Source organism: Cyprinus carpio, chromosome B5 (assembly GCF_018340385.1).
Source record: "Cyprinus carpio isolate SPL01 chromosome B5, ASM1834038v1, whole genome shotgun sequence".
Lineage (NCBI taxonomy): Eukaryota > Metazoa > Chordata > Actinopteri > Cypriniformes > Cyprinidae > Cyprinus > Cyprinus carpio.
In genome coordinates this window covers 21,070,857-21,083,442 of record NC_056601.1, presented here as the reverse complement: position 1 = coordinate 21,083,442, position 12,586 = coordinate 21,070,857, and the positions used below count along the sequence as shown (strand labels likewise).

At 36.1% G+C, this 12,586-nt stretch overlaps 2 protein-coding genes across 2 annotated transcripts; both read right to left on the bottom strand.

Moving 5' to 3' along the window:
- Positions 1 to 28: 28 nt before the first annotated feature.
- LOC109066873 (RCC1-like G exchanging factor-like protein) lies at positions 29 to 6,640 on the bottom strand. The gene is made up of 12 exons (XM_019083882.2): positions 6,412 to 6,640; positions 5,753 to 6,049; positions 5,074 to 5,203; positions 4,547 to 4,675; positions 4,303 to 4,369; positions 3,881 to 3,932; positions 2,982 to 3,066; positions 2,599 to 2,780; positions 2,371 to 2,458; positions 1,248 to 1,421; positions 914 to 999; positions 29 to 574 (listed from the first exon to the last, which is right to left on the bottom strand). Exons 2-12 carry the CDS (start codon positions 6,035 to 6,037, stop codon positions 497 to 499), a joined length of 1,356 nt encoding a protein of 451 aa, XP_018939427.2. The 5' UTR covers positions 6,038 to 6,049; positions 6,412 to 6,640; the 3' UTR covers positions 29 to 496.
- Positions 6,641 to 7,419: 779 nt separating this feature from the next.
- Positions 7,420 to 11,599, bottom strand: LOC109066874 (neutrophil cytosolic factor 1-like). The gene is made up of 11 exons (XM_042724894.1): positions 11,441 to 11,599; positions 11,238 to 11,318; positions 10,992 to 11,067; positions 10,075 to 10,240; positions 9,801 to 9,862; positions 9,594 to 9,716; positions 8,880 to 8,987; positions 8,652 to 8,769; positions 8,428 to 8,541; positions 8,171 to 8,337; positions 7,420 to 7,785 (listed from the first exon to the last, which is right to left on the bottom strand). Exons 1-11 carry the CDS (start codon positions 11,510 to 11,512, stop codon positions 7,640 to 7,642), a joined length of 1,233 nt encoding a protein of 410 aa, XP_042580828.1. The 5' UTR covers positions 11,513 to 11,599; the 3' UTR covers positions 7,420 to 7,639.
- Positions 11,600 to 12,586: the final 987 nt, after the last annotated feature.

The window sequence follows — 12,586 nt, the reverse complement described above, 5'->3', positions numbered from 1 at the left end:
TTTGCCAAAAACCTCTGCCACAACACAGTAAAGCCAGATGCATTTTAATTTAAATATACTTATCATGTAGCTGTACAGTTTTTAGATCCAGTTTTTTGCCTATTGACAATTCAGTGTGATTTTTAACAAGAAAAGCAGATACTGAAACAGCACAGATAATGTCTCTTTGAACACACAGTGTCCACCTCGGGTGATAACAATATATAATTAACTTCCAAAATTTCCAAGTAGCCAACATAAGACTCATTAAGAGGTCTTGAGTTATTTAGCAGTTAGACTCATGTCTATTTTTGAGGTCAGCACTGTCAACAGCAGAGGAGGTGTCGCATTTCCTTGTTACATTTAGTACAGCCTTGGCTTGATGCAGTGTGACAGGAAGACTCCTTAGTGAAGGCCTGTAACAAGTCCAAAGGTTCTGAAGAAATAATGAAACGTGGCATTCTGATGGTGTTCGCTAAAGTGCCTGAAATAATAGTACGAATTTGCCTTGACAGTCTCATATGATTGATCTGACCAGCGCCACCATGTGGTCAACACCGCAGGCAACATCCGTCACGTGGCCTGGCACTGTCACCTAGAAAAATTGGCAAGCATTAGCATAAAGAAAACCGATTAACAACTAATGTCTACTGCATATAGTTCTGTTAATTTAACATGTTAATTTACTACAATTCACAAAGTATATGTTTTTGTCTATTCAATGATTTCACCTAATGCAACGTGTTGAAATTGTTCACTGGGAGCTTTTCTAAGCAAATTTCGATCTTTGTGATTAGCTGTGATTCATTAGAATAATTAAACAGCATTTTATGTAATTATTTTAGTCAAAAAAATCGATTGGCACCCCAAGCTATCCAAGCAATCTACACTTTTTCATGTTAAAAGACAGAATGCACTGTTTTTGGTTTCTTACCCTCCATGGAAAATACTGGTCATCGTGTTTTCCAATACCGAGACATCCTCTCACATTCTTCCCCCAAACAAACAGCTCACCTCGATCTGAAAACAATATTCATGTAGCAAATAACTCAGCCATCTATTTACATGGATGTTAGCCAGGAAGCAGACTGGATTTAATACCACCATGGTTATGCAAGCATTTGTAGCAGGTGTTTTAACAGTATCCTGCATGAGAGCACATTTAAAATCACTTCAGGAGAATCTCATAATCTTAGTCAATACAACAACATTTTTAATATCCTGAGTGAATGTACATGCAAAGTAATAACGTTTTGACTGTAGATTACCTGTGATAGCTGCAAAGTGATTGAGTCCACAGTGGATGGACGAGACCTTCACTGTAGGGTTGAACTCTGACCTCCCAAAAAACGTGGCTGGCACTCTTTCTGGGATAGCAGACTCGGAAAGTTTCGGGCCTTTTCCCAGGATTCCAAAACCCCAAACAAACACCTCTCCTTCCTCTACAGAGATTGAGTTATTTAATTTACATAACAAACATTGCAACAATTTATGATTTTCAACAGTTGTATAGCTGGTTCAAAAATTATGCATTCAAATATTAAAATCCAATGAGCATTTTAAATTATGATAATGACAAACCATGTAACCATGTAAAGTGTGTGTGTTGGTAAGGTACTAAAGTACAATGATTTACAATGAAAAGACTAGGTTTGGAAGAAAACATATTTGAATATATAACCATGTTACTGTATTGATATTAAATATATTTTGTACATTATTTATATAAACTAAACTTAAAATTTAAAGCTAAAATAAACCAGGTTTACATTTATCCCTTTGAAAATATATACTTAAATCATCCCCTGAGATTTTTTAATTTACATTTACATTTATTCATTTAGCAGACACTTTTATCTAAAGCAACTTACAGTTGAGGAACACAACACGTTCATGCTCAGAGTTCTCTTTACTAACTGCTACCATGACATGCCAGACAACACAGAATATTTCAGCTTCTTTTGGTTAGTGTTTTGATTGTTTTTATTTCAAAATGATTTGATATATTTATGATTTAAATAAAAAATTAGTTTTTGATCAACTTACAAAGCCCAGTCTGGGAAACAAACTATGAGGTGGCAAAACCTAGCATATTATATTATATAGCATTGGGGTTATTATTGTTAGCTACAACCAGAACAAAACATTTTCATCACTTAAAATAAAATAAAATTTTAACTTATTTTAGCTAGTTGCTATGGCAACATTTATCATTTTTGTTTAGTCAAAGTACGTAACAAAATATTTAATTGTGCTATTTACCATATTCAAGAACAATTTTCATTGTACTTCAGAGAGCACCATAGTATTTTAGGTCATTTTTTTAAGTGCATTGAATTGTTCCAGCAAACTCTTAAAGAGTTGTTTGCCTGAATAAGAGTGTAATCTTACCGTTCAGTACAGCCACCTGTGTTCCTCCGCATGCCGCCTGTCTGACTCGACCCACACCCTTCAGGGCCAGCAGCCGTGGAGAGCTAATCTGAAAATCAGATTTTGCAAATGAGCTGCTCAGCCTGTCATTGTTGCACTTTGACTACTTTTTTCATATAAAAATCCTTAAGTGTTGCTTTTATGATGGTGAACAATCACTGGTATTTGTTTGCCAGTTGTGCTCTTCACCTGTGTGGCCTCAGTGACAGAGGCCAGCTGCAGGTACTCTGAGTTTCCCCAACCAAAAACCTGCCCGTCTCTGGACACGGCCAAACTACAGTCTCCATATGAGGCCACCTGCTGAACTTTAACCCCAGCCAGATCTCCTCCGATGGGTACTGGACAGGAGGCCTTGTTGTGATGGCCCAGACCAAAATACATACCAGAGACATTAATCCTGAGGGAAGGGTCACATGGTCTGATGTGTACAAGAATAAGCCATGAGTCACCGAGTTTGTCTGGATGCAGTTTTTGGAAAATGTCTAGAGTTGGGTTTCATAATGGAGTTGAACAAAAAAGAGGGACTGAGAGAAAAGAGACAAAGATAATGACGGACGGATGGTGAAACGAACCTGTTTGTCCATCTGCACCCCACCCACAGGCAAACACTGAGCCTCTGTCTGTTAGAAACAGACTGTGATCCTGCCCACAAGCCACCTACAGGACGAGAGGAGCAGGACAGAAGGAGTGAGACCAGGTAATATTTCAGCCCAAATTCCAAAAAGAAAATAACATTTTTTATTGAATAAATGCAATAAATCATATTTTGAATAAAGAAAATTAAGCTTATTAAGACTTTAAAGACTTTTGAATTGTGACATTATTTTCATGGTAATTATTTAAAGTAATTAAACACATTTAACCCCAAATTCTCATTATCCTAATGCTAGGAAATACATGTAATCTACTCAAAGTCATCCCGTTCATTTTCCTAAAAATATAATAAAAAAAATTACTCAAATAAATAAATGTAATACAAAATGTATGATATGGTACACTATCTAATGTTTTTTGACAAATGTACTTAATTTTAATACCATAGCTGTTTTCTAATTAAATAATATATTTAACATTTTTTTTTTTTTTGTGATGGCAAAGCTGAATTTCCAGCAGCTATTACTTCAGTCTTCAGAAACCATTTTAATATGCTGCCTTTCTGCTCAAGAAACATTTATTATCTAGTTGAAACTGCTTAATTGTGTTTGAATATAACCCCACATTTTTATAGGGTAATTATTTCTTTTGATCTTGGGGTGAAATGACACAATAAGACTTCTGAGATTCAAATTTTATACCTGTGAATTTCCATCAAAAGAATGCAAGTAGAAAACTAGATTAGGAATTATTAGAACTACTAAGAATGTTGGGTCTGTAGGAAATATATTTAGATGTTGATATTGTTACATTTACCATCAACTATGAATTCATCAATGTACTGTATCATGCTAAAGTACTAAATGTCATCACATACCTGGGTGACTCGACTGTCAAAGCCCTCAATCTTGTGAACAGCATGACTGCCACTGCAGGAAACAGAAGAATAATAACATTTCAACAGAAGCAGCTTATGCTTCATGCTCAGAAAGATTATTGGCAAATGAAACCAGAGTACATATCATGCTCTTCTTGGATAAAATGGTTAGTATTTGAGTTGATAGCATTGCCTCTAATGTTACTGCTCAAATCATAAACCCACAAAAACAGCATTTCCCCGTCATGCTGAATAATCATTTCACTCCAAGCAACTACTGAAATAAAACACATAAACAGCAGTTCAAATATAAAGCTAACGGGATACAGGGAAAGAAATTCTTTTGGTTTAGCCACCACAACATAATGTGAAATAGAGTCCTTTGGTGAAAAATACTGGACTTATACTGCTGAAGGACAAACCTGTACACTTCATCCTCCACAATCTTCCTCCCACACTTCCCATAAGCATTATTACCCATGCTGAAAACTAATGAGAGAGAAAGAGAGACATGAAGGACTCATCACAGCAGAGCATTTGAAATCGATTTACTTTATATAGAATCTGAGCACCTATAAATACAACTTTAATCACTTTGAGAAGACCTCATGCTACAGAAAGGCTCTCTAAAATGCTAATAAATGGCAGAAAGGTGTGTTTGCTGACCTCCCTCAGAGTCTGTGAGCACTAATGAGTGAGCACGTCCACATGAGACCTGCAGCACTCGTGTCTCCTGAGGGTTCACCAGCGGAAGAGACACCGGAGACGCTTCCAGGACATAGTCGTAACTCTTATCTGCAAACACAAGACAGAGCAGCTGATTTAGGAATGTGCTTGAGGAAAAGGTTGTTTGGTTTGGTTTTAGTTGTAATGGTGCCAGTAGATTCGGTTGGCAGCTGATTCCTTTAAAGAGGAACTGAGTAGATCATCGACGGCCACTACATGAATCTTCCCATGGCATGTTCAATAGGAAGTGCTGAAGAACACTTTCACATTAGCTACCATCAGAGAAGAACAGAGAAGAAAAATTGTACTGTAAAAACCCTACTTCCCCAACAAAAACGAAACTGCAGTGTTTTTTAAAGTACCTTGCAATTAATTTGGTAATTATTTCAAACCACTGTTGGAAATGCTTTACCGTGAGCATATGAGTAACGGACAGGAGAGTGCAATGGTATTTTGGGGTTTCTTACGTCGGTCGTGTTGAGTACGTTGAAAGCCCAGCTGGGAGTCTCTGTTAAGGCCCATGCCCCACAATTTGGTCAGATCTCTGCTATTAGATGCCAATAAGGTGAAGCCATATCCACAGGCTGCTGAGGAAATCTACCAGAATACAAACATAACATATACGACCATTCAAAAAAAAACTTTTCATTTTTATTCCGCCAGGTCACATTATATTGATCAAAAGTGACAGTAAAAACATTTAGAATGATACAAAAGATTTCAAATAATTAACTTTCTATTCATTAAAGAATTCTATAAAACACATCACCGTTTCCACAAACATATTAAGCAATACTTTAATGATAATGTTTTAAAAAAACAGCATATTAGATTAATTTCTTAAGGGTCATGTGACACTAAAGACTGGAGTAATGGCTGCTGAAAATTCAGCTTTGCCATCACAGGAATGTATTACGCTTTAAAATATATTAAAATAGAGAACTGTTATTTTAAATTGTAATAATATTTCATAATAATGCTGTTTTTATTGTATTTTTAACCAAAAAAAGGCTGATATATAAGACTTCTTCAAAACAGTAAATAAATATTAACAACCCTAAACTTTTGAACAGCACTGTTTAAAATGTTTATGACATTTCTCTCATTTTTTGGTACTTTTTTGTTTAAGTTTGGGTAGAACTTCACCTTCTGTTCAGTATCCAGGCGGTAAGGTGTGAGCTGGTACTTCCTGGGCTTTTTTCTTCCACTGTCCGGCACTACAAAGCTAGGGATCCCTAAAGCTCCAGTGTAGCTGAAGCCCCACACAAACACCTTCCCTTGGGGCTTCCTGTGTTGCCCCACATACTGGAACACGGGGGTGTCATCTTGCTGCTCCCGCTTTCTTGGGGTGCCAACTGGACGAGTGGCATACGCACGGAGACCCAGGTGAAAAGCACAACGGACACAGGAGCGAAGGCTGACTAAAGCCATTATGACAGTCACCTGCATAAAACAAAATTCCAACATAATCTCTGATATACTTTATACCAATACTGAAGAGGATTATCCAACACTAACATGAAATACCATGGCATAAGCATGATTTTAAATTAATTTCTTATTTATTAATGCACAGTAGCATTCATCGTGGTAGTTCTTCATCTGGTATTCTCTTGAGTACCTTGGAGCAGCTTGTAAAAGCAATAAATACATAATTATGGTCGCATTTACAAAGTAATATTAGCATGACTTTTGGTCACAGGTGTAAACACCATATTCCATGAATATGTATATGAAATATATAAAGTATATAATACCGGAGCATTCTGTACTCTATTTTGTTTGGAGGTGAACTCAATACTCACGCTCAATGATCGAAAAATCCTCTATAATTTATTTGACACACCGCTTCAAATACTTCCTGTCATATAATATGATTGACACATGAGCATATCTGCGACTCTCCAAACTGGCTCGACGGCTGAGATGAAACGCACACAGTAATGTAATGTGAAATTCGTCTACTCTGTGTTTTATGCTGCTCAGACATGTTTTCTACGGAGGCAGCCATGACAGCTCACCGTATGAACGGTGACGTACGACGTGTGACGCATAACGTACACACGAACCACTTCTTCTTTTGGTTTTAACGGCAGCGTGCATCCTTGGTGCTGCGTTACCGCCATCGCCTGGAGCTAGTTACTTCCCATGCACAGCATCTTATTTTAAAATATTCTTGATATTAAATCAAATATTTAATTCCGTGTCCGCTCCTACTGGATTCCAGTTATGTTCTTGAATCCACTTCCAGTTAATCCTATTTCCGACATGTCTTTTACCGAGATCATCCTTTGAATTTCAGATTTTGTGCAATACACAAGAAAATGTTCTGCATTCTCAGGTATTTGGCACTGATCACAAAGTCCTGTTGGGTGTTTCCCTGTCATATACAGCGTACTATTTACTACTTTTCTGTGTCCTAATCTTAATCGTCTTAAATAGTCTCTTCTCTGCTGTTTCCACTGTGCTCACTCTTGGACACACACTAGTGAAGTAATTGTCGCAGTAACCGACAGGGGACGGACGTGTCCTGTGTTCTCAATTATATTAGAGTAACTTATGTTTTTCGTTCATTTTGTTCCTGTACACAAAGACAAGTTTAGCAAAAGTACGTTACTAGAAATACCAAACGATCCATGGCACTGCCGAGGGTTTTTGGACAGGAACTTTGGTAGTAGGCTACCATGGCATGTGGTAACTTTTTTATAGGAAGTTATAGCATATAAATATGTTAATCATGTAAGCTACTATATTATCAACTGACCATCTCCCAGCACCAATGGAATTTCTTCTTGACATCATATCACCATGCATTTGATTTGCAAATTATTATTTATTTACTTATTTGTCAGTTTACAAAAACATCAAGAATAGTTACAAACACAGCAAGTCATAAAAATGCATTCTGGAATATAAACGTTACATGTATAAAATCTCTTACATAGCTTATAACAGGTTCTGTATAAACAAGTATCTGAATGCCTGGGACCATTTTTAACACAGATTCACGTCAAGACTGAACACATCATCACTTCAGTTGGCCCATTGGATGCTGATTCTCTTGCATGTGTTCTCAGTGCAGCGCTCCAGAATGAGCTGAGGACTGGGCCGAGGAGGAATGACTGGAATGCTTTTATCGGGATCTTCCGCTTGAGGAGAGCCTGATTTTACGATGTTCTCTACATAAACACAAACAGAATAAATTTCAAGCAATATATATATATATATATATATATATATATATATATATCCTTGTCTGTAAAACTGATCTTTTCAAAACCTTTGTCAACCAGAGATACATATTTGACAATGCATTAATGTTACCACATAAAGAGACGAATGGAACAGTTACTATGTGAGGAAATAATTATGTAAATGTAATTATAGAATTACTAAATCCTGCAATCAGTACACAAAAATCTATCTATATCATTGCTAGATATATTATTGTTCATATATAAGCAAAAAATATAATAAAAAAAATATTTGCATAAATATATCTTTTTTTATCTGTCTGCTATATCCTACTATAAGGCACTATGTTTCTTTACGGAGAATGCACACCTCTGTTTGTCTTCCTCTCCTGCAGCGGAGATCGTGTCACATTCCTGGATTGGGAGTTTAGTCTTCCTCGCTGCTGTAAGAAGCGTCGACTCTGTCTTCGATAGCTCTCCTGACTGATTCGCTGCTGTCCCTTAGGGTGGATGCTGTGGGCATTGCGTATAGTAGACCTGTTGGACAAAATAAAAAATAAATAAATAAAAGTTTTAATCTGATATTTTGTAAATTCTGACCAACCAACCAGAGACGTATTGCTCTACCTTCTGGGTGGTGGTGTTGCTCTTCTGACCACATCCTTCTCCGCATCCACCTCTTTCCTCTCTCCCGTCCTGCACAGGAACATAGATGGGTAGAACCCCGTATCTTCTCCTTTCCTGTATAAGACATTTGGGAATCTGATTCAGTTGTGACTCATCATATTACTGCAAGCATTTCGATTGTTTCAAAACACCAGCAAGTTAAATTTAGAGAGGCTGACTCATACCTGACCACCCACCACCCATCAAGAAGTTTATGGATGACCTCGATCGTCTCTCCTGCCTCAAGAGTCAACTCATCCTCTTCAACAGCTTTATACCCTTTAGTGGTTCTGTAGAGCTCTCCTGTTGTGGGTAAATATCATCAGTACAATACAAACAGCATAATTAATCACTCCCAAAATAGTGTTTTGGGTCTCAAATCAGTGGCAGTAAACACAGCAAAACACACTAACCTGCATAATTCGGCTCTGGTTCATCTGATTCATCTGCTCCATCAGGAGGCTCTAAATATGAAGCTGGCACCCAGCCTCTCCTGGACTCACACTGACAAAACCACCAGCCTGTAAACATCAGATCACATCACAATTCAGATCCGCGTTTCCCTTTACTAATATGTGAAAATGTGGGAAGATTAATACCTGAGTATTAGTAAGTAATTTAACATATATATTAAATATTATACACTACTGTTCACAAGATTGGGTTTGGTATAAGATTTCTTAAAAAAGTTTTGAAAGGAGTCTCTTGTGCTCACCAAGGCTGTATTTATTTGATAAAAAATACATTACAATAATAATAATAAATAAATAAATACATTTTCTTATATTTTGAAGTGAAATTTATTCCTGTGATGGCCAATCTAAAAACATTTTTTATCATGATCAATGTTGAAAACTGTTCTGCTTAATATTTTTGTGGCAAATATATATATATTATATATATAGCAAACATTTTGTATAAATATTTTTACTGTCACTTTTGATCAAATTAATCTTGTTCTTGCTGATTATATAAGTATAAAAGTATTAATATTTCTTTATAATGTATATACTAATTTTATTATTGTATATAACTTACAATTTAAATGTCATTGTATTTTGGATTAAAATAGTTCATAAAAAATCTAATACATATTTTAGTACAGCCATATTTTACATCCTGCTCACCATTTGGGCTTTTTTCCACGATGTCCACCATGTCTCCCATCTTTAGAGAGAGCTCATACTTTGAGCTCTTGCTGTAGTCTGCAATCACTCTGTAGCTCTCAAGCATGATAGGCCCTGTGATCTCTGCAAAAACAACGAGAGCTACTGTATAAAACCTTTCAGGAAATGGCATAAGGCATATATATCAAAAGTAGAATTTGATCTTACCTGATGTGGTGTTGCTCCGTGCTCTGTTTGTGGACATAATGAATGTCTCATTTCTTTTGTATCTATAGAAAGTTAAAAGTAAAGAAGAAATTTTCTGTAGTAAAAAAGCAAAGCTGCAGTTTCACATCTGATTATTTTATGGCCTTTTTAAATTTATAGTAGGGACATGATCAGTGAACATCATGTACTGTCATAACCGCTACAACTTAAAGCGTTAAGAGCATGTGAATAACCACTAAGCCACAGCTCTAGCTAACTATTCTGACAGACTTACGGATGTGGTGCTGGTGGAGTTTCATCTTCAGGCCGCATTTTGAAGAAGTCACGTACAATCTGACAGCGGGAGATCTTCGGAGGCAAGTTGAGAAGAGAACGAAAGTATTCAGCGAGAGTCACCTGCCTCGTCTCTGTTGTTTTCTGATTGTCGAGCCATTTAGGAGCTGGGAGAGATTTAATTACAGATCATCAGATGGAACTTGTATTGTCTTAATGCAGGCAACTCGGTGGTATGGTCATGTTGTACAAACTCTTTTGACTTAATGCTTCCAGCATTTATTTTGCCATTTAAATGACTCAGTGTATACTGCATATGACACATTTTGTAATTCTTTTATATTATATATTATATTTTGTATGTTATGTAAGCTACCACTACACTACACACTGTGTCACAAATCAGTGTTACAGTGTGAGAAATTTAACACTGTGGTATGGTCATGTTGCACACACTCTATTAACCTCATGGTTACAATATCTCTATCTTGCCTGAAATGCTGGAAAGTCCAAAGAAAATACAGCTTATCCCCCATAAAAAAATCTTCTGCAGAACTGAAACTCGTATTCAAAAAAAACCAAAAAAAAAAAACCAAGAAGACATGTCAATGCATGACATGCAAATAGAAATGTTTTAACATTACGTGTCAGGCACCTTTCATGATCTCTAAATAAATAAACGGATATATCTGATATGCTTGACATTAAGCAGGTGTTTCCTCTTCTCATAGGAACATTGAGAACCAAAGCCTATTTCTGTATTGTCTGAAAAATGAAACTATCACATTATGATGACACATTTATTGCTTGCCGTAAGTCTGTAGAACTTAGTAAATCATTTATGATATGCCATTTTGTCCTTTCTGAAAATGGGGCAAATGAGCCAAAGATTTGTGCTTTAATCACAAAAGCCTTTACCTGGTAAAGTGGGAATGATTCTGTCCTTTGCATCAATTTCTCCTGCCTCAATAGGGAACATTTCCTTCAAAGTTTTCTGCAAAAATAAAAAATAACTGATTATAGATTACAGAAAATCAACTGATATAAATATGACATAGCATGACTAGAAATACAGGAAATTCTTGCAATTGAATTCAAGTAGGGAAAGGGAAATGTAACACTCTATTACACTTTCACTTGTAGAGAATAGAAAAAGAGACTTACATGAAATGTGTGGACTTCTGGATAGCGCCTGTACACCAGCTTTTCAGACTGATCACTCCATTTAACCAGGAGCATGTACACCTTTAGTACAAGGAATGAAAAAGATACCGTTTTGCTATATCTTATAGATAAAACATTCTTGACAACCTTCAAAACACTTAACTTGTTTTCTGTACTTCACAATTTTGGAGCAGCTTACTTACATAGTGCTGGCTGGGGAAGAATCTTTTCTCAAAGCCTAACAGTTCCACGAGTCGCACATAAGATTGAGCCATCCTGCACAACAGAGGTCTGAACACGAAGTGAAGGGCTATAAGAGAGTCTGCTTTGCTGTTATGATCACCTTTGGTTTATGTGGTTATTATAGACCATGACAGTGGGAGGGGCGACCACTCAAGCACTTCCTTTTTCACTCCTGGTCATCACAACCTGATGATGAAATACTGATGGGAAACTCCAGAATTCATTATGTGTTTAACATTTTACAGTAAGTGTATCAAACTTTATTTATGTGTGATAATTAACATATTTTGGATGATAAAGAATGTTTTTTACACTAGACACTATTTTGCAGAATACACAATATAAGGTACACAAACGATTACAGAAATGTTTCTTTCTAGACAGTCGCTAAAGGGGCAATGTGAAAAATAAATTACAATAAATCAGTTGAACAATAAAAATATTACATACTAAAGAAAAAAAAAATTTTTTTAATGAGTTATAGGGTAGTTCACCCAAAAACTGAAATTCTGTCATCATTTACTCACCCTTAAGATGTTCCAAACCTGCATGCGTTTCTTTCTTCTGTTAAACACAAAAGATGATATTTTAAAAAATGTTTGTAATCAAACTGTTGCTGGTAGCCAATGTCTTCCATAGCATGAAAAAAAAATACTATGGAAGTCAGTGGGGACTAGAGACTGTTTGGTTACACAAATTCTTTAAAATATTATTTTTTGTGTTCAGCAGAAGAAAAAAAACTCATACAGAATTGAAACAACTTGAGGGTGACTAAATGATGATAGGATTTTCATGTTTGGGTGAACAATCCCTTTAAAACTTTCACAAAATTAAAAGTTAAAAATTCAAAAAACCTGTATTCACAAAACATCTTAAGGCTAAAAGTAGCTCATAACTCGCCAATTTAAGAGAAAATCTTAAAAATAATGGGCATGTCAATCCTAAATTTAGGACTCCTAAATTTTTGCTCTAAGAGTATTTCACAAAGCGTTTTAGCTCTAAAACTAGCTCCTAAATCTGTGAAAGGTTAGAAGTAGTGAAGAGGACTCCTACGTCACTAAGATCAAACCACAAACTATCCTAAATGGCTGGCAATCTGTCTCGGA

What these genes read in the sequence shown, in the direction of transcription:
- LOC109066873 (XM_019083882.2), bottom strand. Translation starts at nt 6,037, where the DNA reads ATGGCTTTAGTCAGCCTTCGCTCCTGTGTCCGTTGTGCTTTTCACCTG. An exon ending in ACAGGTGGCTGTACTGAACG is followed by an intron (nt 1,422 to 2,370) that starts GTAAGATTACAC and finishes CAATCTCTGTAG; the next exon opens with AGGAAGGAGAGGTGTTTGTT. An exon ending in ACCAGTATTTTCCATGGAGG is followed by an intron (nt 575 to 913) that starts GTAAGAAACCAA and finishes CAATTTTTCTAG; the next exon opens with GTGACAGTGCCAGGCCACGT.
- LOC109066874 (XM_042724894.1), bottom strand. Translation starts at nt 11,512, where the DNA reads ATGGCTCAATCTTATGTGCGACTCGTGGAACTGTTAGGCTTTGAGAAA. An exon ending in ACTCCACCAGCACCACATCC is followed by an intron (nt 9,863 to 10,074) that starts GTAAGTCTGTCA and finishes AACTTTCTATAG; the next exon opens with ATACAAAAGAAATGAGACAT. An exon ending in ACCAGAGCCGAATTATGCAG is followed by an intron (nt 8,770 to 8,879) that starts GTTAGTGTGTTT and finishes TACCCACAACAG; the next exon opens with GAGAGCTCTACAGAACCACT.